The sequence below is a fragment of the Melanerpes formicivorus genome, unplaced genomic scaffold (genome assembly GCF_026170545.1).
Source record: "Melanerpes formicivorus ecotype bairdi unplaced genomic scaffold, bMelFor1.0.p_v2 SCAF_16, whole genome shotgun sequence".
NCBI lineage: Eukaryota > Metazoa > Chordata > Aves > Piciformes > Picidae > Melanerpes > Melanerpes formicivorus.
The window spans coordinates 7,857,247-7,883,015 of NW_027142368.1; the positions used below are offsets into that span (position 1 = coordinate 7,857,247).

Genomic DNA, 25,769 nt, shown 5'->3' on the forward strand with positions numbered 1-25,769 from the left:
TGAAAATATAGTTATTAAAATCAGATTTGGTGACATATGATTGGACACTGCAAGCTCACTGAAGTGTTCCTTGCTCATATACATCGCAATGCCTGTATTCTTTTCAGACCATCTACTCCCTGCTTTATCTGTTATGTGCTGTTTATGTCATTAATCACAATACAGGTATGCATCAAAAGAAATGACAGCATTCTTTCCAAGGCAGACGTTAACTCTATCAGAGTCACAGGATGGCTGAGATAGGCATCATCTTCTGAAGATCATCTAGTCCTACCCCTCTGTTCATAGCTGGCTCAGCTAGAGCAAGTTGTCCAAGGCCATGTCCAATTAGATTTTCAGAATCTTCAAGATCAGTAATGTGTTTGTAACGTTAGTAAAAAAAGATATAAAGTGGCTGGAAGTTTATGACAGAAATACAAAGTTAAAAGATAAAAGAAGTCTGAGTGATTCTTTTCATGTGGACATAACCTCTTTTGATCTATGAGCCCAGCTGAGCCTCACTGACTGTATTTGCTTAATTTAGACACTGGGTAGTTCTCATCAAAGCTGCTCTTGTCATCTTAATTCACTGAAGTATTTCTGATGGCCAGATGCTAAGGAGTTGTAAAAGTGCCTTCTCTTCAACAATTAAAAGGATAGAGGTTGGTTGGTAGCATTTTAAGAATAGCATAGTGGCCCTAAAAAGTAACTTTATAGTGCACCCATACAGGAAATGGACCCAAGATAGCTATGCATGAACCAGCTCAGCTGGTTTTATACTATAATTCAGGGTCTGGGTAAATAAAGTCAGCTGGAAAGGTGTGCCCAGCCACAGGCATGAATGCTGACAGTCACTTCTTGGCTGGACAGCTGTAGTGTGGGATAGGTAGGGGTGGTGTCTGGGAACCAGAACATTGCAATATGTTTCATCAGCCACAGAGCTTTATACTGTGCATAACAGCCCCTTCCATGCTTTGCCTGAGCTGCTTTTAATAATTTGAAGTGGATTTAAGGTGTCAGCCTTTGTCTGTAATGTGTGCTGCATGCAAAAGACCACAGCTGACAGATTCTTTCCTCTGGCATTAGAGAGCTGTCTGCCAGAGCTTTAACGTGTCTGGCTGGAGTACAGCCTTCCAAGAGAAATGCAGTCAGAGCCTGTTCATAGGGAAGTCCACCCTACTATTGCTATTACAAATGTTGTTATTCTCTTATGCTGGAAAGACCATTTATCACTGCCACCTTAAACCCAATCCTGTACTGTAGGGTGTCTAGCAGTAAATCAGTCAATCTGCTCCCAGACCTGGAGGCAGTACATCTGCACAGTGCTCCATATATAGGCAGAGCAGTTCATTAGTGCCAGCTCAGGTGGCTCTGTGTGCTGGGAACACACAGCACAGCTGTGTCCTTGGATGCCATGGTGCCCTGTCCTCACAGGACAGTCTCTACTTGCTGAATGGTGAAGCCCAATCATGTTTACTTTTAGGCTTTCAAACACATTTTAATGGTGATTGGTGATGCAGTGATGAAATGCAGAGCTTTTGTGAAGAGAAAGAAAGGACTGGATTTAATGAAGAACCTTGAAGATGTATGTCCCGGTACTGCTGCTGATTTTGTTCAGTGCAGTGTAAATCAAACCAAAGGGATACACAAGTTCCAAAACCAGAGTAGCTAAAAGGTAGAGAAAAAGAAGGCAGTTTGATAACTACGTTAGGAATGGATACAAAGAGGAGGAGACAGAGGCATAGCTCATCCAACTTCTGATACACTTTACAAACCAATTTCAGAGGGATTTGTGAGTGCACGTGTATGTCAGTTAACAGATCTATTTCACAGCATTAAGGATGGATAGGACTAGGAAGACCATTAGAGAATGGTCACATGGAAGGAGTGGTGGCATGGGTTAGTATTGGAAGGATACACAGAACAGTTTTGTTTTGAGATGAGGAGCAGAGGTTTGTCAGTGGAACATTTCAAAACCTGCCAGCTATGTTCAAGGTGGGTGATCACAAGGTAATAACAGCATGTTTCCAAACTGTAACCAGCCTACTTGTGTGGCTTATGACATAAAATCACAGAATTGTTAATGTTGGATGGGACCTCAAGTATAATCTAGTTCCAACCCTCCTGCCATGGGCAAGGACACACACTACATCAGGTTGCTCAGAGCTACATCCAGCCTGACCTTAAAAACCTCCAGGGATAGGGCCTCCACCACTTCCTTGGGCAACCTGTCCCAGTGTCTCACCACCCTCATGGTGAAGAATTTTCCAAAAGTGGTGTTGCATCACTGTCTTCCCCAGGAATATGCTTTCCCAGTGTGTATCGTGACATCCCTGTGTTGATGAGTTGTATGTATCTGGGGATAACTTGTACCATGATCACTAATTAATGGCTCTAGGTTTATCTGCAAAGAAAGTCCTTTGATTAGCAGAGAATTGCCACTCCCTGTCTTTATTGAGATACAATTAATACATTCTTTGTTTATTTACCTGAAGGGATTAAACAAAGCATGGAGGTTGCAGCCAGGTGGGGGTCGGTCTCTTCTCCCAGGCAACCAGCATCAGAACAAGAGGACACAGTCTCAAGCTGTGCCTGGGGAAATTTAGGCATGAGGTAAGGAGAAAGTTCTTCACAGAAAGAGTAGTTGGCCATTGGAATGTGCTGCCCAGGGCGGTGGTGGAGTCACTGTCCCTGGAGGTGTTCAAAAAAGGATTGGACATGGCACTTGAAGCCATGGTTTAGTTAGTCATGAGGTGTTGGGTGATAGGTTGGACTTGATCTCTGAGGTCTTTTCCAACCTTGTTGATTCTATGTACAAAACAAATCTTTATTAGGGTTTGATACAAAGACCTTTTCCGAAGCACAATTGCAGTACAGCAATTTTAATTGGTTTTCACAACTGCTTCCAATTAACACATAGAGTGTTTACCATTTACAGAAAATCCACTTGCACAACAGATTTTAAAAAAGGAGCTCTAGCATCAGTTTTCATGTGCAACTTAGCCAAAAAAACAAAAGACTGAGAGTAACTTCTCCTGAGTTGGTAGTCGTCTTGAGGTTGAATAGATTTGGATTTTATGTTTGGTGCTTTATGGATTGAAGTAGCAGCTAGCCAGACTAGTAGGGTGGTCACCATACACACATTCTGTCTGTGTATAAGGCAGAGTCTCTTTGGATGTGGTCAGATGAAAAGTAACTTGCTGTTATCATGTCATGGGTGACGTTACAGTCTTGGGATCAAGATGGAGTCCAAGATGCCTGTATTATTTTGATCTCTCTTGCCTTCTCCCAGTGTGGCATGGTGGCTATAATTATAACCTCCAGTGTTGGTGACAGAGTTGGAACATCAGGCTAGCTGGCTGTGTGATGCTCATATGCATCAGACTGTTTCAAAAAGCATCACAAAAGTTTTCTGTTAACCTGTGTTTGTTTAGGCTGCTTTAGCTCTTTCCAACATAGCCTTCTTTGCCACTTAGAGTGCAACTGACACATTTGTTGGGAGGGCGATGTGAAGCCATTGAAGATGAAAGAGCCTTGGGGAGCTTTTTGCTATTCAGCTTTCTGAGGCACCCATGTCAAGATTTTTGAGCTTTGGAAAGATCATTAAAATTTCTGTGTAATAAATGCTGCTCAGGATTTTAAAGATTTGGATGTTAATTATGACTCTGAGTTTGCTACCTTCTGAAGGCTCCTCCTGCTACGTCATAGTGAGACTATAACTGTAATAATCCTCTAAAGTTAACTAAGATGAATGCCATATAGGAAAATGAGACCGTTACTCAGTCTGAAGTTGTCATGTGGTCTTCAACACAACATATTGTAATATGCAGGCAAGGTAGAAATTTAATGCTCATAGTTGGACAGAATTTAATCATGGAATTCACTAGAAAATTAAACTGTGAAAGAAGCATCCTTTTGAAGGTACTAGAAGGTGTAGAGCTGAGAAGTCAGTAAGTATTCTAAAAAAAAAAAAGTAAATTTTGATCTATTGCAAATTAAATTGCAAAACATGGCAAATCAAAATCCAGTCCAAGGAAATTAGCCTGTGTCTGTGCAAACTCATTATTCACAATGAAAGGTCAAGTGGTACACTGGAAGAATTGGATAGGAGATGATCGTTTCAAGCCTTTAAATCTCTATGATAAATGGAGTCAGATTTACAGTGCTAAGGCCTACATCACAGCTAGGTAAGTGACATGCAGACAGTACTTAATGCTAACAGTTCTTCATAAAAAAGATTTCCTGGAAAAGACCTTAACATTCCCAAGCAACATTTCATGTAAGTGTAAGGTTTCAGAAGTATAATGTGTATAAGAAATGATAATGTCAGTAAAAACTGTGCTGAGAGGTCTTCATAAAGTAATTTAAACTTGCTGCATTTATGGAGAAAATGAAGCTATCTGAAAAATATGGTAGAGTAGAGCCTGGCACAGATTGTCTGTGTACATGGTTTTCTACATGAACAGTAAGTTTGACACATTGGGTTTGTATCTGTTGGGCTGTGGCTGCTGGGTCTCAGAAGTCTCTCTGCTTTGACTACAGGTTTTTAAATTTTGAAGAGTTAATTTTGAATTAAAGAGGTAAAATTAAATGACAAAAAATAATGAGGAAGGAAGCAAACTAAAATTAATGAATGTTTGCCAGAACACAAATGTTGAACAAACTTGTAATATATCTAAATATTAGCAAGAGAAACTGTAATTCAAGACCATTCTTCTGCACTATTGTTTGCCTAATAATAAAAAAACCCCAGCAAACAAACATGAGTTAGAAGCTATTTAAATATGTTTTGTTAAATTTAGGCATTGTCCTTCACCTATGGAAATTTTCTTTAGTGAACTCTCCTAAGATCCAAGTCTTTCAGAGCTTTTGATTCCAGTCCATTTTGTGTGACCGTTACCCTTAGCATCCTGTGAGCTGCTGTGCTCGGCATTGTTGGGTGCTGGTATGTGACTGATGCAGAGAGGAGACTGCTACATGCTGAATCCCAGGCAGCAGGTCCAGAAGTGCTATGCTGATGAGAACTTGAACTAGTAGCCCAGCCTGCTGCTTGTAGTCTGGAGCAGGTACTGTCTTTCCCTGCTACTTCCAACCATCTGCAGTGTAAAGCAGAAACCTGGATCAGCCAAGTCACTTTAGCCTCATAGCTGCTCGCTCAGGGGTAATTCCAGGAAGGATTGCTGGAGTCAGTACAATTCTGTCCTATCTCAGCACAGCAGATGTAACTTTTACTGCTTATAATGTCAAAGAATTTTGACACTATTGCTGTTTTTTTTTTTTTTGGGGGGGGTGGGTCTAGAAAAGGCAAGGCCGGTGTGTGTTCTTCTATGCGCATGTTTTATGCAAGCAAGGCTTCCATCCTGCTGGGAGGCATACTAGTACTCAGATTAACTTACTCTAGTTTGCTCCCAATTAAGCAGGACTTAACCAAATGTTTCCCAGGCTGCAGTAGGATATTCAGCAATGTTGCTGCTGCTCTGGGAACTGAAAAAGTATGTATTTTAGTTTCAAGTTAATGCCTGGGTTATTTTTAATGCCTCACCTCCTTTTTGGAGGACATAAAGATTGTTGTTACTATCCCTCATATGTTTCTGATGCAGAAAGGCAGGACACAACAACTGTAACATAGCATTTCTTTAAAGCTAATGTTTAGATTGTGATTAGGTGCCTACAGAGGATTTTTCTATAAATGATGATGAAAGGCTTGGAATAATTTGTTGCATGCTGATAGAGCTTATCTAAAGATACAAATCATATGCAATTGTGTTCCGTTTAAACTTGAACTTGGGGATTTTTAAGAAGCAGTGGATGATGCACTATTATGATAAGCAATCCTTTACTTGGAAATCATGTATGCTGGACTTAGAGGTATTCCACAGTTACCAAATGGCACAGTCCCAGCACTGTCTTATTCCTAAGGAGTAATTAAATACACCAGGAAAGAAGCAGGCCAGAATTTGTTGCTTTAGTTTGAAAATGTACATAGCTGGTTCTCCCAGAAAACCAGTTTCTGCCTTTAGATAGAAACAAATCTTGCAGCTCATATGGTATTCATATAAAATAGTTTCTGATTTGAACAGATATTTCATAGGAGTAAGAAATATTTGGAAGTTGTCCCTAGCTTTGGGAAGTTTCAAAAAGGAGAAGTTGTAACTTACAAGTTATTCAAATTATGTGAATTAAAGTCCATGCCTTAAACAGCACAGTAGGCACCAGATAGTCCCAAATTAACCCAGCAGTGGTCTGTGAGGTGACATCCCTCCTAGGATTGTAGTGAGTGTGCACACTGAAAGCTCGTGTCTTTTCTTTTTTTTCTTCTTTTATAGTCATGTTCTCACCTTCCTTGTTGTTAAGTAGAGGTTTGATCCAGAAGACTATAATGAGCTTTATTCCATGCATTTCTAACTGTATCTTTGCATGTTACATTTTTAATATATCTTATGTGACTGCTTTTCCCTGAATCCACTCCAGAAATAATGTAGTTGTCCTTGAACTATTGTGTTTTAATTGGCAGTTTCTTTTTCCTTGTGAATCTGTTATCATAACACGAACTGCCATGCTGATTATTTAATAAGTGTGCAGTACAGCAAGTGGCTTGCTGTGTCTTATGGTTATGGAAATGCAGAGTATTTCTAATGTGCTCTTTAGTTGTATTTTTCTAGATCTATACAGTCTGCTCTGACTGTGTTCAGATATTAGTTTCTTATTCTGAGTAGTGGATGTTTTTCTGTTCCATACATGTCCAAGAAACAGATTAGAATTAAATACTGTATATTGAAAAAAAAAATCAGTCATTTGGATTACTGGAAACTGCCACTATCCTGCTGGGACTAGAATGCATTTCTCAGGCACATCTCTTTAACATTTAAAGGTCATTTTACAAATGAGTTCAGGAACACAAGAAGTGAAATTATGAACTCTGGACTTTGGCAGTGGCTATTTCAGCAGTGTATTTATTCACTGTGTCAGCTCTAATGCATGGTCTTGCTGCTTCTGTACTTCTCACTTTATGGCCCCTTTCTAAAACTGTTGTATCCAAATAAATGGTAAGTCATTCTTGCATCAGATGTGATATGAGTGTCTGATTTTAGCGATAGTGCTTGGTCCTGACCAGGTTTACCCATTGTTGTGATCACATGATTGTATCCATAATGTGCCCAGTAACAGTCCTTAAATGGGAGTAGTCACAGTTTACTCATTACTGTTTTGAAGTGGAATTATTTGCTGGCACATGATTTTTGTGCTCTCAGATTCCCAAGATCTTACAGCCAGGAAGAGGATTCAGTGAAGTGTGCATCTTCAAGTTCTTTTCATGTGTAGACATGCTGCTTGTGAGAGGATCTGAGAATGGATCAAGGCAGCCCCACCAAACCCTCTGAATGGAATGCGTGCTTTTCCACCTCTCTATGCTAGATTCTCTAGGGCAGTTGAAAGAGCATATGCTTGTGTGCAGGGCCTGAGAGAGCAGTTGTGGTGGTTCTTCCTACTGTTATTGTGGGAGAATGGTGCTGTTCATGTGCCAGATGAAAGAAATCCTTGCCTTGTAGTCCAATGTGTGAACTGCAGTGAATTGTTGTAGGCCTCATTTATCTTAGTAGACTTGGGGAGGTTTGACAGCAGCTGAAACATTGTATTTCTAAATGCAGAGACTGTGACTGTGGAAGTTCATTACACTATCTGGCTTTACATGTGGATACCCTGAACCTCTCAGATTAGATTATGCATCTCTGTCAACAATGCAAGAGTAGTAATGGAGGAAAAGCATTATACTGCTTTTTTTGTTTCTGAGGTCCATCCAGATCAATTCCTTGTATTGTGTTGGTAATTCCCCTTAGTGGTTTATCTATTGCCAGATAACATGAGGTTATTAAATACGTGAGCACAGCAGGCCCTCGTTATCTGGTTGTGCATTGTTGCCCTCTGTTGCAGACATTCTAAATACACACGTGCATTACAAATGACATACCTCTATCTGGTTATAAATATTTTTTCATTTGGAATTATCAGCTTCTGCTGTAGAGATGAGAGGTGATCACTTGAGCATGAAAGATAAGGGAGGAAAATAAAAATTATGAATCACTGAGCTGCATACAAAATAAGTGGCATAATCCAGTATACAAGCCTGTTAGATCAAGTACAGCAAACTGTTTTTCTTACATGCCTAGGTGCTGCCATGAATTCAAGTTGTTACGTGAAGTCATGGTGTGTGCCTGCAGAGTGACTGAGAGGGAAGTGAGGGTTTTTTCTAAATGCTGTAAATTTGTTATTGGAAAAGTGGAAAAGCAGCTTTTCCTGTTCTCAAGACTTTGGACTACAAATAATCAGATAAAGAAGCTGGAAAAAAATCTTCTACTAAAATTAATTTTTTTGTATGAACTCTCTTTTTGCTAATTTACTTGCCTTTCATACTGAAGCAAAGCTGTACCTGAGGAGATGCTCCTAGTTTGGCAGTAGCTTTCATGGTGTACAGGCTTCTTGTGATCTATCAGTTTTGCTTTGATGCAAGGCAGTGGATCCCAGTCTGACCTACTGCATGTGTTCAGGAAGGTCTTGGGATCCTTGCCAGGAACAAACCAACCTGTGGTCTATTGCCTCCTATACAGGCAGTAACTCTGCTGTATTCCGGCAGCTGCTGTAATGATTTGCCTTTGAAAGTGTCCTTTATGATCCAAGAAAATATCCAGTATGGTTCTTTACCTAGGGACTGGAGCATGCCTTCTAGGCAGCTCAATGAACACACAAAGCTAGAGCACAAAAATAAGAAATAATTTCACCCCTTCCATATTATGTATCTATTCACAATTTCTGGCAGAGGGAGGACAATTATGTTAAACCCCATTCTGCACTGAAGAACAGCTTCTTTGCCTTCATGGTAAAAGCAAGCCATTTTTGTGCCAAGTGCTAAGGTTGAAGAGGGATATGGTAATTCCTGGGCCTTTGACATGGAGATAATTTTTTCCCTAAAGGTAAAAGCACAAGGCTTGCAGGGATGGCAATAACTTCTGATGTGCATTCTGCTGCACTGAAGTCAGAAGGGACTTTTAGGATTTAGAAAATGCATAAAGTTATGAGAGAGGTGATGCTTGTTTGTTTATTTATTACTATTTTAGCGCTGTTGGCAAACTTAAAGCTGAGAAGGAGTATTAAGAAGTCAGTAAAATGCATCTGTCTCAGCAAAGCAGGAGTGTCAGACTTCACAGATGTAATTGTTCTAAGAGATGTGAGGACTCATTTAAGCACTCAGAATGAAGCACATTAAAGCATGAAAGTTCTTGAAACTGAGGCTTAATTGACTGTTCTCTAAGCTGCTTCTCTGTGAACACAGAGTGATAATTTATTATTTATGACAATACCATTTGTATCAATAACTTAAGATTGAAGTCTGGGCACAGATTCAGAGCTGCTGAAGGACACTGGAGTAAGGGACTAAGGCACCTTACATCACTGAGCATCTAGCTCCCAGTTTAGGGAGGGTAGAGGCAATGCAAACCATAGGCCTCTTGATGTGACTGGGAAAAGGGCATGATCCATAGATGATTTTCCTTATGGGAAGCTCCCTGGGGCAAACATGAGAACCACAACCCCCCAGGGTTCAAAGAGGAAGCAGGACTGTGGTACAGATGGCCCCTCTGAGTTAGGACTGGCCACTCACACATGCCAATAAGCTGCAGTATTGCAAGGAGAGTGGCAGCACTGCCAGGGCCTCTGTCAAGCCATCTTTCTCTTGGGCCATATCCTCAAAGGAAGATGGCTTTTGAAGAGATTTTCATGAACTAAATGATCCCTTCTCATACAACCTCCACAGCTGCCTGATGTCTTCTGACTCCTCTTGCTCCCTGCCTTCATCCTGCCCTGCTTCCACCCCTTCCTAAGAAGGCAAAGTTGCACAAATTCTTTCACACTATTTGATGTTGCTGAATAGGGAAACTTGACAAACAAAATCTCTGTCAATATGTCACAAACAAAAAAATCAACCTCTTAGAAATGTTAGTAATCAGTTATCTTAATATTTAGTGTAATTATGGCAGATGAATTATGTTCTCTACATTTATGAGGAGAGTTGTGCTGTGCTCTCCAGACATTTGTATCATATAAGGAAAGGTGGTAGAGTGCCCCAATGCCAAGTGCCAGACCAGCACCACTTCCCCATTCCATATATGGCTGCTCTTTCTATCCAGCTGCAGATACTCATTCATCTTACTCAAACTGAGTCCTTATTTGAGAGATTCTGTGCTAAGGCAAGCTCATCTATCTTTTGTATCTGTTTGTTTCCATAATTAGAAATGGAATCAACAGTGTACTGAAGGTGACACATTTGCTCATTCTCTTTCTTTTCCCTATGGTGGCATAAAGCAGTGAAGCACAATAATTAATGAAAAAGGCTGTTTATTATTCAGGCAACAAATCTGAAGTGGAAAAAAAGCAGAGCATGAGTGAAAAATATATTGCTGAAGATTATCAATGCCATCACAAAGTGTATGATCAGTTCTACAGGGAGAGCCCCATCATTCAGTCCAGTTGGGCAGGGTGCTCTAAAACTGTCAAAGACAGCTGAACTCAGCTTTCTCATGTAGAACTCAGGAAAACATGGAATGCACGAAAAAAACTGACTTAAATATCCTGCTAAGGCATCTTTAATGTTCCCCCCAAAATATTGCCTTTTTAAACTTCATTTACATGTTTGCTGTGTCCAGTGACTGAGTGAAAATGTTACATTCTTTTAGTAGATTTTTTTCTAGAGTCTGCCCAATAAGTTTTGTCAGACAAAGAGTGCACATAATGCTCTGCTCAGTGCTCTGCTTTTGCAAAGGAAGGCTAATGTGTTTTAAATAACGAAGGCCAGAAAATGCCTTGTCTGCAAAATATTGCATTGTCTCCTGTGGGCTTGCTACAAAGTCAGTAAGCCAGTATCGAAGAGCTGGTAAAATTCAGCAGTTTCCTCTGCCTCCTGAGACTGGTACTGAAGTCCAGGGAAGAATCCCTCCATACTGATGGACCATGGATAAGCCTTCAAGGTTCCTCTGATTCTCCCTCCGGACATTCACTTAATTTGCAAAAAGCTGCAGTGTAACAGAAAATGGGAAGTGTATACTGCCTACTAAATGTCACAGCTATAATTTGCAGCTGAAGTCACACTGATAGCAAGCCAAGATTCCTTTTCCACCTATTTCTGTACTACACCTAGCTATGAAAAAGATTCTGTTTACTCAAGCTTGTAAAGTCAGCCCACGTTAGGAAAAGTATTTGACAGGAGTAAGAATGGCCCACTTTGCTAAAAATGAAGGTGATTGAGAGAACAATGCCTCTTGATAGAGTACTGGTTTTCGAGTCCTTGATTAGCGCCTGCTTTCCTTTTGTGTATTTTATACTCAGTGGTGATGCTGCATTGTTGTAGCAAACAAAGCTTCCTGGTATTGAAAAGCTTTGAACAGCCACTTATGCTGAGAACAAAGCTTTGATCTTCCTATCTTGATATTCACCCTCCACAATGTTACATTTTGGGAATAGAGAACTGGTTTACGCTGTTTTTAGGCGGGCGCAATTTCAGTAATGTAAATGTCTTCTTTTGAATTTAAAGTGCGTTTAGCTAGTGGGTGGTGTAATAGTTTTGTGCTTTTATAAATCTGTGTGTTAGGAGATGAACAATAAGAGCGTGTGGCTTTGCACATGTATGATAGAAAACCTGAATATAATTTTTTTTCTCTGTAAAGGAAAAATGTGTTGCTCAATATGCAGCAAATGTAACACAAGCAGAACAGTGCTGTAAGCTATGTGTGCAAACGCCTTGTATTGTTTGTTCAAGGTGAATAGATATTGGCAATACAATGTGGAAAATTCTAGGCATGTAGTTGCAGTTTGAACACTCTGGTGGACGTAGTCATCGGACTATTTCTTTTCAATACTTGCTCTTTCTGAAGAACTGTAACTATGAGCGCTTTTCTTCAGTATTCTCTCACTCCATGCAGAGAGTTCATTTACACAAAGGTGTGTGGCATGCATAGTCCTGCAGTGCCAGTGCAACCAGATACAAGAGTATCACACCTGGTAACTGAGAAACCTTACAGAGATGGGTGAATTTAAGGAGTCTTTGTAGTTGACCATCTTGTCCTTTCCTTCATAACCTCAGGGAAATAGGTCCACTAAGGTCATAGGGGTTGTAGCAGTCTTTAGGTTAGGACTCCTTGTGAAATATCTCTGTTCTTCTTTGTCACCGTAAGGGAGGACCCATCCACCTCCTTTCCAAGAATGAGCTTTTAATGGGGCAAATTAAAGTGTGCTTGCTTTTAATTTTCTATTGTATTGTTCTAGTGTGTGTATTGTCCAGATCTGTTTGATAAGCCAACCACTCTGGGAACTGGTCACCTCTCATTTGTTGCTACGGTAACATAATATGCATTTATATAGTTATGATACTTTATGATTGAGTGCTTTATTTTGTGGCATATTGATGTTAAACAGTGGTAGGGTTCTGATGTCAGTCTTAAAATCTGAAGTTATACTGAAAATTTTTAGCACTATATAAATTATGATCCTTCTACTTTTTCTTTACCTCTTTTCAGAATTGACTATTTGACAATTCTCAATAGCAGATAAAACAAAAAAGAGTATTTCCATGTCTGAAGAATCATGTTTTGCTGAAAGAATAGATTTTTACATCTTGTTGGGCTGATCTAACATCTAATTCTTTCCTTTCCACAGAAGAGCTCAAGGAGAAACTAAATAAGTACGTTGATGAAGTGAATGCCCATAAGCCTGGTTTCATCAAGGTTGTTCGACACAGCAAACAAGAAGGGCTGATTCGATCTCGAGTTAGTGGATGGAGAGTAGCCACAGCACCAGTAGTTGCTCTCTTTGATGCCCACGTGGAATTCAATGTGGGATGGTATGTGTTTCCTTGAATTTTTCTGACCAAAGGAGCTTTTCTGAGCACTGTTTCTAAAGTACAGAATGACATTTCTCTTGTATATAGAGAGTAAGTTAGGACACTGCTCTTTTTAATGAAGATTAAGACACAGTCATGGACACAAGCATGAAAAATGTAGTTGTGCTGAGTAACAATCCAGATGCGTTTTTATAATGTGAGTTATCTGCTGGTCTAATTACAATGTGTTTAAACTCTATTGGAAAACTGCATGTTAAAAGCCTTCTCTGATAATGTGGCCCTTTGCCCATAGGGACAAATTTATCTTCTTTTAATTAAAAATATTATGTTTCTTTTATGTTCTAAAGTGTAAACAATGTAGTATCATTTTGGCACTGATGCTGCTGCTATGTGCAAAACCAGCATATAACTGAACCCATGTATTTTAACTTGTGCAGCCTGGATTTAACTATTTCTTTCCATTCTTGAGCAAGAAAGATAGTAAAAAGGCGGGAACTTCTGTCCCTAGGATAGATCTATTATTATCTCTGATCCTGACGTCCTTGATATTGAGAGCCTGAAGTTCTTGCTATTTGGTAGCAAGGGTATTATGTGCAGATACTTATTTCTTCATTCACCAGCTAACATCAAGGTTAATAATAGGGCATCCTAGATAAAATGCTGCAGTGTGTTATTTTGGGGCAAAGCTTGCTCTGTCAAAACTCCATCTCAAAGCAAAGGGAGCTCTGAATTGGGTAACAGCTGTAGAATTTCCCCTTCTGAAATGCACAGCATAAGCTGTTATTTATGTGGGGGGTTGAACTAGATGACCTTATAAGGTCCCTTCGAACCCAATCTCTTCTATGATTTTATGATTTCCATCAAGTGCTAAATGCTGTGCTCCAACTGACACAATCTTAATACTTTTTTCTTTTTTTTTTTTAAGGGCTGAACCAGTGCTCACTAGGATAAAAGAAAACAGGAAAAGGGTCATTTCCCCTTCATTTGATAACATTAAGTATGATAATTTTGAAATAGAGGAGTATCCCCTTTCAGCACAGGGGTTTGACTGGGAGCTGTGGTGCCGATACCTGAACCCTCCAAAGTCCTGGTGGAAACTGGAGAACACAACTGCTCCAATAAGGTAGCATGCAACTGTGACCTAGATAAGTGTGTCATTGACAGTGCTCATCTAGATATGACAGATGCTCAGTGGTCACAGCTATCTCATAACTTTTACTGTCTGTAACCTTAAACTAGTTAAGTGTCCTTGAGCTGTTCTCTTCCGCTTTTGTCTTTGACTCTTACACAGTCATCAAGAAAACTGTTGTTTTCAGATCTTTCAAAATAGGTGTCCTTGTTATTAGCATACAGCCGAATTGAAAATGGTAGATGTGAATGCTCAGCACTGCTTTCTCCAAATGTCTTATCTGCTACTTTAGTGGTAACTGGCCAGAAACAGGCTTTTCTTTGCAAATGCATTACACAAGCAGAACTGATCTGACAGTTGTAGTCTTTCTAATACTGTCACGTAGCTTTACAGCTGTTTTATGTCCCAGGGGTTAATGATGGTCCACTGACAGTGTGTAAACAAAGACTGTATTAGATCCATGCTTTGGTATATCTGGATCTGTATTTCTTGTCATCTTTAGAGTATTGTTAGACTGGTACAGCATTATACCCTACTTTGGAGAGGGGAGTAGGTATCTCCAGATCTCCTCACTGCATCCAGATTTGTTACCACTTGTGTTGAGCATATGAATATGTATGTCCAATAATTTTGACTCTGTTTTCCTTCAATGGTGCTTATTTCACCACAGAATCAAGACAATTAGAAGGAAAATTGAACAAAGCTGTTTGAGAAACACCTCCCTAGGAATCTGTCTTGATGCAACAGCAATTATAAATATAATCTGGTTTTGAATAGTGAAATTGTTCATATTCTGTCAGCTAATTTTGGTTGTGACTGGTTTATTCTTTCAGAAGTCCTGCATTGATTGGATGCTTCATAGTAGACAGAGAATATTTCCAAGAGATTGGCTTGTTGGATGAAGGCATGGAAGTATACGGAGGAGAGAATGTGGAGCTTGGAATCAGGGTAAGGATTATAACCAGCCAGCACTGATGGTTTATATTTAAAACACAGCTTGCTTCTTACTGCAAGGGAGAATACCAGTCAAAAATGTATAAATGATGGCATGCAAAGGGAGATTCACAGCTCTGCAGGAGTATAAGTTGTATTTGAGGAGAGAGGGGAGTTAGAGAGCCCAAGCCCCTATAAATTTTTCAGAGCTTATCTGGGACAGCAATAGAAATACAGAATTTGTTACTATTCTTTCATTCAATGAACAATGCTAGAGTTCTGCAAAGATGATATCTAAAACTCCCTGATTACCTGTGATCTCAGACTCAGCAAAAAGGGTAGTTTCTCACAGGCATAATGGGAGAAGCCTCCCTAAATTACTTGGTTTATTTAAATTAGGAAAAATATAAAGGTATTTATGCTAGTTTTCCTCTGGAGGGGAATTAAGATATTCATAAAGTGTGTAAATGCACATATTTTCTTTCATGATACACTATCCTTCTGTTTACTGTATGCAGTATTGTCTGTGATTTGTGTACTTTCTATATCTCTTCAGACAAATCCCATTCTGAAAGTACAGTGCTGCTCTGTTTGGGAATCTTTCAGGTTTTTGATACAAGAGAAATTCTTAGATAAGTGATAATGAAAAATGGTATGATCTGTGTAACAGAACTACATTCTGAACTCTGATATGAAATGTATTTTGTGTCTTTTTGTTGACAGAATAAAAGCATACTGTTATACAGTGGGGGGGGGAAGGAATTTATTTTAAAAATACAGAATTATCTGCCAAGACTCTGAGATAAGCCAAAAATGCTCACTCTTGCTTCCGCATTCTGCAATTCTTTTTCCTGAACCTCTCAATGATAAAGTGCTATTGCAGCAAGACTGAAACACAGGTCTTCCCTCAGCTACACTAGAACACAGTTTCAAGGAAAGGGAGAGAGAAATACAAGACTGCTTTTCACCTTTCTCCTCCCTGCGAGGGCCAGAGCCGCTTTCTGTTCCCAAAATCTGATTTTCAGCTCAGTGTTGTGATGAGTTGAAAATCAGTGTCACTCTGATTTTTCTTTTTCAGCTGACAAAACTACTGTCTCCTTGTGAACTTGAGGAGCTTTATGTAGTTTTGCATGATGAGATATTAAGCTTAGCCTTAAAAGGTTGATTGGGAAGAGTACTTTGATCAACAAGACCAGAGAGATGCAGAGATTTGCATCTCTCTGGTCTTAATTGAAACTTTGGAGTCAACTTGGTCACTAGAATAAGTCCCAGCACCGCTCTGGTTTCCTTATGGCTTTTGTCTGTCTCTAGGGAAGCAGTGCCTGACCTATATAAAATACTTTCATCTGTAACAGATTGTAGTGTGCAAGGTAGTATAATGTATGCTGTCTCATCTAACTTCACTCTGACTTGGCTATATCAAAACAAATTACTAAGCTGTAATGAACAGATTTTTCAGCAGTTTATTACCAACTCTTCTCACAATTCTCAGCATATCCCAGATAATACCAGGATGAATATAAATGTACATTGAAATATACTTTGCTTCCCCCAAACTCTAATATTTCCACAGATGTTCCACATGAAAAGCAAGCTTCTTCCCTCTGCCACCTGCTGCTGTGCCACCTAGGGCCATACTCTGCATCCTGGCAAAATACAGGTGGCTTCTTCGTGTGTGCTCTCATGTTTTAGCGGGCAGCCCTGTCATTCAGGTGCATCCAAAGCACTTGTCCCTAGAGGTGCCGTTCCCATGGGCTGCCTTTCTTTTCCTTTAGGTAGGACTGTGTGGACTACTGCAATCAGTAGATTTAAGGTCAGATGGTGTGTCTGTGCTGCTGAACTGTATGTTCATCTCTACAGCACCACTCCATTACTTATGTTGCATTCAGCTGTGAGGTCTACGATTAATCACTTAATAAAGACAGTAATTGTTCTACAAAAGGTACATTATAATTACAGTATTAATGCAGTAAATAATGTTTCCATTTTAAAATAATGCTCTCCAATCCATGACTACAGGTTGCTCACTGTGCTTCATCTTTCATTGCCATTCCACTTTTGTTAGCAGTATCTAGCTTCATCTAGTATTCTGCTTTGAGATACACATTTCATGTAGGGGTAAAGAGGCAGACACCATGTGCCCTAACTGGCCTGGGATCCACCCTAGCCAGCACAGGGATGATGTGATAGTGTCGATACCTAGTGAAAGTCCCTTAATTTTTTTCATGGCTTGAATTTCTAAGCAAATTTCACACAGTCTGCTCTCATTCTTTACAGTATTTAGGCAATAGAAGTCAGTTCTTTCACTGGGAAATTTTCTGCGTAAGTATGTAAGAGCAAACATCTACAGGAGCAGGAGAGGTTTCTTTTAACTAACAGAAATATCAGCAAGAGTTAGTAAGAAAAACAGGTACCTGAAATGTTCTAAGTAGAACATGGTCCCATCTTACTAATTTTGTTCCAGAGGATGTAAAACTCATGCAGACCAGCTGCAGTGTCGTGTCATGACAGGACTGGGTAAATCACTGTCTCTGCCAGTGCACAGAGTCAAAGCCTTATTCTCCGTTTGCTTTGTTAGCAGCTACATCCTCAGTGGTGTGAGATAAGATTTAATCTCCCAGCTGAGATGCTTCTGAGAGGGTTTCTCGTCATCATACAGGATAAACTATACCTGTGTCTTGGTTTGTTTTCAGCTGAAGTAATGTGGATTTTACTGTGCAGGGACAGGATTATACCCTGAGGGAATGGAGACTTATCCCAGTGTTCTCACTCAGGAGATGTTTTTGTCACCTCATGGTCTGCACAAATACTTAGTTATTTGTGTTATGTGAGGGGAGGAGGATCCCCAACTATTGGAAACTGTATCTGAAGCAGCCATTGCTAGTAAACGGTAACAAGCCAAAGAAAACAGGTCTTTGACTGGATAATTATTCTCTTGACTGATAAATTAGTTTCTCTGCTCAGCTCTATTCATGTGTAAGTTGGTGTATTATTTTAACTCCTAATATTTTTACCCTGGTCTGTGGCTTTGTAATAACATTTGTAAAATATTAAATATCAATTGTTAAATATTAATGGAGGTCTGTTGCCTTGAGCTAGAAGCTGAAAGATGAGTTCAAAATATGAACACATTTGGAGTTTTAGAAGCAATGCTATATTTTTTCCTGAAGCAAGTTTTCTTTCCAGGCTGTTTATTTACCCCATAAGAAAGTAAAGGCAAGCTGGTCGGTGCAGGACTTGGCAGCATGCTTTCTGAGCAGTTTGGTCATTTTATCTGGAATTTTTGACAGGTTCATTTATTGTGCTACAGAATCAAATTCTTAAATCCACATTGGAATGAATGATGCTTCTTTTTGGTTTATGTTCCATCATTCTCAACTGAATGGACTTAAGTGTGGTTTTAAGGGACCAGATTGAATTTGAAGGGTAAACTGGAATCACGTTGCTATGCAAGAGAGTAGATAGGAAGCATGTAGGTAACTGTCTTAGAGCAGAAACAAAATGTGAGTGTGAGATTGGCTTTTCTTGCTATTACTTGGGCTCTGCTTCTGTAGTTAGGGAAGCCCCTACAAATCCATTGCAATCAATTAGATCCTGCATTATATGGTTCAAGACTAGTTTTCAGTAGGCTTCTAATTCCTGCTGAGGTCAGCAAGCCTACAGCAATAGTTTTGTCTTTTAAAGCAGGCTACATGCTTGACAAAGCTTCTGTTGCAGCAAAGTTGTTTGTGCCACTTTTAGGGATGCCTGAACAAATACTCAGTGATTTGCCTCAGGTCACAAACTAAGTCATGATGAGAATCAAGGGAATATTAAACCCAGGCTTTGAGTTAGAGTAATTATGTATTCCAGAAAGACTCTGTGCTTGCAGATGAGTTCGTGTTCCCTGGAATATAAATGTTAAATGGGTAAGAGGAAATTTTGTTAGAAGGTAATAGCTCTTTAAGAGAAAAGGCATGGATTGCCAAAAGATACATCAGGATTTCAAATCAGCTGACCAAGGAAGAAAATGGAATTTAGAGTTCTGAGTATGACATATGACTTTCATACAGTATGTTGCCATAGTAAAATGAGTTGTATTTGCAACAAAACAATGTTCTAATAAATATATCTCCTTCAGTTCTTGTCAGTCTGGCAGTTTGCCTGTAAAACTTGGGTCAAGCTGACGCTTTTTCTTTTAGTGGGGAACTAGAGGAATGCAGTTAGTGAACAGAGGTGCCAAAACTAGTTATTTGACCAGGAAATAGTCTGTGTTCTTTGAGGGTATTGTCTATGTGATAATGTTTATCTGTTGCAGAGCAAGCTGATGTCAAAGTCTCTCATGCCTTTCCCTGATTGAATTGAGTTCCCCCCCTGCCCCCTCAAATTCCAGAAGTTATTTTCTTTTTTGTTTTGTTTATGTGGGTTTTCGGGGGTGGGGTGGGATTTGATTTTTAGGAACACATTTTTTTATTTGCTGTACTTCTCTCTTTCTCTCCTCTGTCTATCTATGTAGTCATCTTTAACCACCCCTTACCCCAACTTCTGGGATCATGATTCTTCACTGCTGACTAGTTAACCCAGTATCTTTCATACACTGCCCAGAAGCCTATTGCTGGCTTACATGCCCAGTCGTTTCCACTCCAAATTAATTGTATATCCTAATTGTTTCTCATCTGAAATCTTACTTCTACTATTCCCTTGCAAGAGTGCTTATTTTGGTAATCATGAACAAGTGCAGATACTTGCATTTGCTCTCAAATCTCTTTATTTGTCTAAAAACATTTTGGACTTCTTCCAGCAATTTTATCTGTCAGTGTTTTTAATACAGGCCATGAATTACATGAACTTTCTAACACATTACATGTAAATAGATGTCTGTTTCTATTAAGGAAAGTTTTTGCACAGTGTACAAGCCAAGGTGTAGTGTAGTTTCACAGCACATAGGCTTAAACAGCTACATTTGTTAACATTTTCTCCTCCTTTTCCTTCCCATCCTATTGTTCTCTGTCTTGCAGCACACCAGTGCTTTGGCTCTGCCAGTCTAGTTGTCTGAATGGCTGCCCTATACTCACTGTCTCTGAACACCAGAAGTAAAGCTATACAGTGTTACTCTTTTTAAACTGCAGAGTGGATGTTAATGTTAGTCAGTTTGTGATTTACCATGCTGCCTCACAAACTGCTGTATTAGGAACACTGAGAGACTGACGGGGAAAGGACAGAGTGGAGGGTTTTTACTCAGCTGCTGTACTGTGGAACTCTTTGCATGGGAAGTAAACAGTGGGATGTGTCACATGTCCACAGCATCCCTTTTTGTCCTTACTGCTGGGTCCCCTTTTATGGCACTCCACTGAGCAATGTAGGTGGTCTATAAATTTTCTCAATTTTCCTTCAGGAAAATTGATCTAGATGGTCCCTGTTGTTGCACTGATTAGTGCCATCACTTACTGTGGTTTTAAAGCCATGTTTTTAACTTGATGTAATAAGTAGGCCATAGCCTTTCCCACCAGAGAATAATTTGCTGTACAGAAAGAAATCCTTAGGGTATGATCACAGGTGCTGTTCAACAGCAGTAGATTGATTATGAGCAAAGGGTAAAGGCTGAGAAATAAGGGAATAAGAATATTCCTACTTGCTACTTTTAGATAACATTTAAATGCTATTTTTAAGGCAGTGATTTCTCCTTACCTTTACATTAAAACTTTAAATCAAAAGCTATCTATATTATTTGAATCCATTTTGTGAATGAAGAGATCATTTCTAGATTGAAGTCTGCAAGAAAAAATCGTGAAGATTGATCAAATGTTATTTCTTACAAGATGTAGCCAATGTGTTTCAAAGCCCACACTTTCACCAAGGTAAAAACAATTTCTTGGCAGTGGTGTAAGTACTTGCCTAGCACCCTGTGTAACAAGTGGCTTCTCAGTGTGACCAGAAATACTGCTAAGGTTAATATTGTTTTGGCAAGTGTTAACAGCCTGAATCCCCAGGTGACACAGACTAAAACTATTTACAGGGTTGTAATTGCAACAGCCTCTATTGAGAATAAAGTAAGGAACTGTCATGCCTCCAAACAGGTGTCAGTCATGGCACCATAAAAACACAGCATTCTCTGGCTTGGTCTGGTTTTATGTTAAACCTACAGTGGAGATACTGATTCTTACTTTTCCCCCCATGCTATTGCCTATGAATGCCTCAGCAGGTAACCTACAGCTATGGCATGTGTACTTATACATACAGACCACATTACCAGTGAATCATTTTTGTGGATTTGCTCTTTGTGAGGAGAGAACATTTCATTAGCTGCTCCCACTGGAAAGCAAATAGTGATACAGCACCAGCACGTGGTATCACTATACCCTGCAAGGAAGAAGAACAAGGCACATAGAGGTTTTTCGTTAGCTGTGCCTGTGTGGTTGCACATTACCAGATGGATAGTTAATACACATATCCTGATGTGTTATGAAATTAGGTGTTGTTTATAGTAATAGAGAAAGAAGTGGAGCCATTGTAAGTCAATATACACTTACAAATCAGTGGCTTCAGGTGAGATGTGAATTAGTGCATTTTTATAAGATAGCCTCATGTTTACTATCTCTCTACGCTTGAAGTCACAGCTTGGTGTCAGTGTCATTGTAGCTTCTGGTATTACAATTCTTTATGGCCTAGTCTGTGAAGATTCCATATTTGTTTTAATATGATGCTGAAGTGAGATTTCTCTAGAATTTAGTGTCGTGGAGAGCTTTTAGTACTGTAGGCCTAATTTGTCAATCTAACAAAGACTAGAGGAAGACCAGTGTTGGAGAGCAATGGATTGTTGTGGTGCAAGAGACCTGAGTAGATGACTGGGATGAATTCACCAGGATGGATCCAGCATGTTTGGGTCAAAGCTGTAAAAGCCAGATACCTTTACTTGTGTCTCAAGTCAAGCAAGCAGGGCAGAACATGAGGTTGGCTGACAAGGGAACTTCTCATGGAACTCCAGAGGGTAAGGAAGTAGTATGACTTCTGGAAGAAAGGTCAGGCTTCACAGGAAGAGTACAGAACTGTGGTTCATAGATGCAGGGAGAAGACATGAAAAGGCCAGAGCTCAGTTACATTGGAAGTGGTTGGTGCTGCGTTAGATAACAAAAGGTTTTTTAAGTACATTTAATAGCAGAAGGATGTCTAAAGAGAACAATGAGTTGATACTTGCTGAAGATGGCAATTTGACTAATTGGGATGAAGAAAAAGTGGAGGCATGTGGTGTTTTCTTTCCACAGTCTTTAATTACATGGATAGATTCTGGGCTGCCTAGTCCCCTGAGTCATAGGACTGCAAATGTGGGACCAGTGATTTTTCCGTTTCCAGCTGTGGGATGAGCTGTTGATGGAGTGCTGGGGGAGCTGGCTGAAGGAGAAAGCTGAAAGTGTTGTAGTGATTTGGGCTATGTCTGGCTGGTGACCAGTCCACAGTGACATTCCTCAGGGCTGTTCCAGTTTTGTTCAGTATCACTGATCTGGATCCAGGAGTTGAATGCATCATTAGCGAGTCTAATGATGATACCAAACTGGGAAGTGCTGCTGACTCTCTCTCTGCCTTTCAGAGATATCTATCTCTAGAGCATCTGGCTCTGATTAATGGGATTAAATTTAACAGCTCCAAATGCCAGATCCTCCAGCTAGAACAGAGTAACATGGGCCACAAGTGTAAACTGGGAGAGAAGTGGCTGGAGAGCATCCCTGCAGAAAGGAATCTGCGGGTGCTGGTTGAGAGCTGCTCAAAAGGATCCAGCAGCATGCCCTGGCAGCCAGCTTTTGGTCAGCCCTGAACTGGTCAGGTAGTTGGACTAGATATTCATTATAGGTGTCTTCCAACTGAAAATACTCTGTTCTGTTCTTAGGTTGGTATTCTGGTATTACTGAAATCTTTAAAGTTAATGCAAGATTAACCAAACAGATGAAGCTAAGTACAGCTGCGTTAAGGTAGAGGAAGTAAACCTATAAAAGATGGGCAGTGCAGTAAGGTGCTCCATGAACACAAACCCAGTGGTGATCTGGTTATTCAGTTTGCTGGTTTTTTTCCTTTTTAAAATGAAAAATAATTTATTTCCTATTCATGACTTAAACTTGGCAGTGTAGTGATTTATGTGTCAGTTATTTGCTGTGCCTAGCAATGAGATAGACACATTCGAAAGGAAACTGAATGAAGCCCCATGCCCTCAGGGACCCTTGAAGCATGTTATCTCCTAGTAACACATGGCACAGAGCAGTTCCTGCAATTGTAAACCAGCAACACAACATACGTAGTTTAACAATGCATTGTAAAAGTTTCACAGCTCATGAAGATACGTGCAGAATTAATCCCTGCAGAGCAAAACACTTTAAAAAGTACATAATAAAGCAATTAGCTAAGAGGGATGAAACTACTAACCATTTAATATGGGAGGAATCTTTACATGTATTACTTTTTCAATGAGAGCATTTTATAAAGGCACAATTAATGTAAAATGAGGCCTATGAGGCAATTAATGATGACTTCAAAAGTAAGATTCAAGGGATAATTTACACTTTAAACATTGAGAGACTTTCTATTTGTGTTAAAGCCTTTTATTGCCTCTTTAAAATTCTTCTAGATTGTGGAGTGTGGTTTTGTAGGTTGCTTACAGTTTCATATTAAGATTACCAGCTTGGTTAGGGAAACAAATAAGTCTTGCATACAAAGAGATAAGTTCACCTAAACACATGACAGGCTTGTATGATGGTAAGTCAAACGGTCTTCAAAACCCTTACCAGGGCTTCACTAATAGATGAGGTAATTTAAAAAAAATCTCCTTCCAGTCTCTGATTTCGCTCTGTGCATACTGTTCTGAGCTGGGACTAGGCAATCACCTTGATATGTACACCCATTCTGCAGGGGCATATGCCAATGACATGATTCTCTTGTCTAGCCCATTTAGTATCTGGAAGTAGGGAATAAACCAGAACCACAGCTTCCTTAAGCAGGGTGTGTTCTTTCTCCACCTATATTCTCATTTTTCTGATGCTGAGTTTCTGTGTCTCAGGCCAGGACTCAGTGTTTAATTGCACCATTTGGGCAGTCTGCTTCAGTGAGGGTGCAGTGGAATAACTGTGCATGGCTCTTGTTGATTGTGCTTACTGCTACTACTGCCCTTACCGAGTTAAGATTATCTGACTTCAGTGGAGATGTGACATAAATAAAGGTTAACCTGATATTTAATCCAGTGAGTATGGCTTACAGAGGCAGTTGTCCAAATGTCCAGAACAATCAAAAAACTTAGAGCATATAATCCAACCCCCCCGATTGCTACTAAAAACATGAAGAGTGATTTCAGTCATCTTTGTATCTCACCCTTTTCTCTGTCCTCTCTGCAGCTACTTGTCAAGATACTAAAATAAAAATGCAGACCCAAAATAATGGCAGACTTAGCTGATGCTACTGAATTAAAAATAGGTCATTCATACTTGCATGTAAAACATCAGGCTTGTTATTGGTTATCAGTAAATGATTAATGGTAATGACAAGAATTAACAGGATTCACAAATATTTTTTTGTGTTAAATTGTTCCCCAAAATATGTTTTAAAGATATTGTCAACTGGTGGTTGTATCCACAGTAGTAATTAATTCACACTTTTTTTATCTTCAGGGTATCTTTAATGAGTTCTTCTAATTTTGTTATTTGCAGACTTCACAGAAGCTAGAAATTGCTTCAACTTTTTGAGAAATCACTTAATCATTAAACTATTTTGTTTGCAGTGGTTTCAAACAAGGTCCCAGCCACTCTTGGAGAAACTGTGTAAATTTAATGAATACAGCACATGCTAACAAACTGCTCAGCATCACATAGGGTTTATTTTTTTATTAGGTTGAGTTTCTTCAACATGAAAAGAACACTCATTGATTAAAGAGATAAAAAGAAACTCTTTTAGTAAAGAAGTGTTATATAATTTTATAATGAAGTATAAATTAAATATTTGAGAGAGGGATCAGCTTTAGAGCTGTAATTGTTTTGATTAGATATGCAAAGTCAAATATGTTTAAATGCATTTGAAAAGGATTTACTAGAGGATGTGGATTTAAAAGTAAAGCTAAATATAGATGGAGACCCTTTTTTAGTGAAACAGAGAATTTGTTCTAGAAAAAAATGATAACCATGATGATTTAGCTATTTCCAGTGATGTGAGTCACCCATCTCTGCTCTACACTGTAGGCTGTGCAAACGCTATCATTACTGCACTTGGTTTGGTGGGAATGGGTGAGGGATGATAGCACGGCAGTGTTATACTGATGCCTTTGCAGAATGCTGCAGGAAGCCATTTGGTGTGGTAATGCTTCTGTAGCAGCCTTGCTTGTGTCGTCCTACTGAACCACCCAGTATATGGGTCCTAATGGGTAGAAGTTACAGCTGATCTGTTGTGCCACCACCAGTGTTCTCTCTGCAACTTTGTGTCCTCTGCTTTCCTGGCTCTTCCAATGCCAAAACCATGGTTTTGGTTTGCTCTGTGGGGCTACTTTAACCTTGGTGAACATAAATTCATGCAGGGCCACAATGGCCAGCCTGATCTAGTGTGGGGTGTCCCTGCCCATGGCAGGGGGGTTGGAACTAGATGATCCTTGTGGTCCCTTCCAACCCTGAATAATGATACTATGATACTATGAATTATAGCTTCAGTAAATTAACAGGAAGAAGTGCTTAGAGCTCAGGCAAATTCTCCACATAACTTGTAGCAACTGAAGATTTAAAAGGGATTCCCTCCCTTTTTTTTTTTTCTTTTACCCCCAAATAGGTTCTCTGTAGTCATTTAATGTTCCTAGCATCTCCCAGTTGCTTTACTTAGTTTAGGTCATAGGCTTTGCTGAATTTA

The 25,769-nt window shown here is 39.6% G+C and overlaps 1 protein-coding gene across 1 annotated transcript in view; it reads left to right on the forward strand.

Annotated features, from left to right (window-relative positions):
• Nucleotides 1-25,769, forward strand: part of GALNT18 (polypeptide N-acetylgalactosaminyltransferase 18) — a 173,780-nt gene that overhangs the window by 105,078 nt on the left and 42,933 nt on the right. The window contains exons 5-7 of the mRNA XM_068147981.1: nucleotides 12,679-12,862; nucleotides 13,788-13,985; nucleotides 14,825-14,939. Coding sequence (XP_068004082.1) covers nucleotides 12,679-12,862; nucleotides 13,788-13,985; nucleotides 14,825-14,939 — 497 coding nt within the window. The remainder of the gene's footprint in view (nucleotides 1-12,678; nucleotides 12,863-13,787; nucleotides 13,986-14,824; nucleotides 14,940-25,769) is intronic.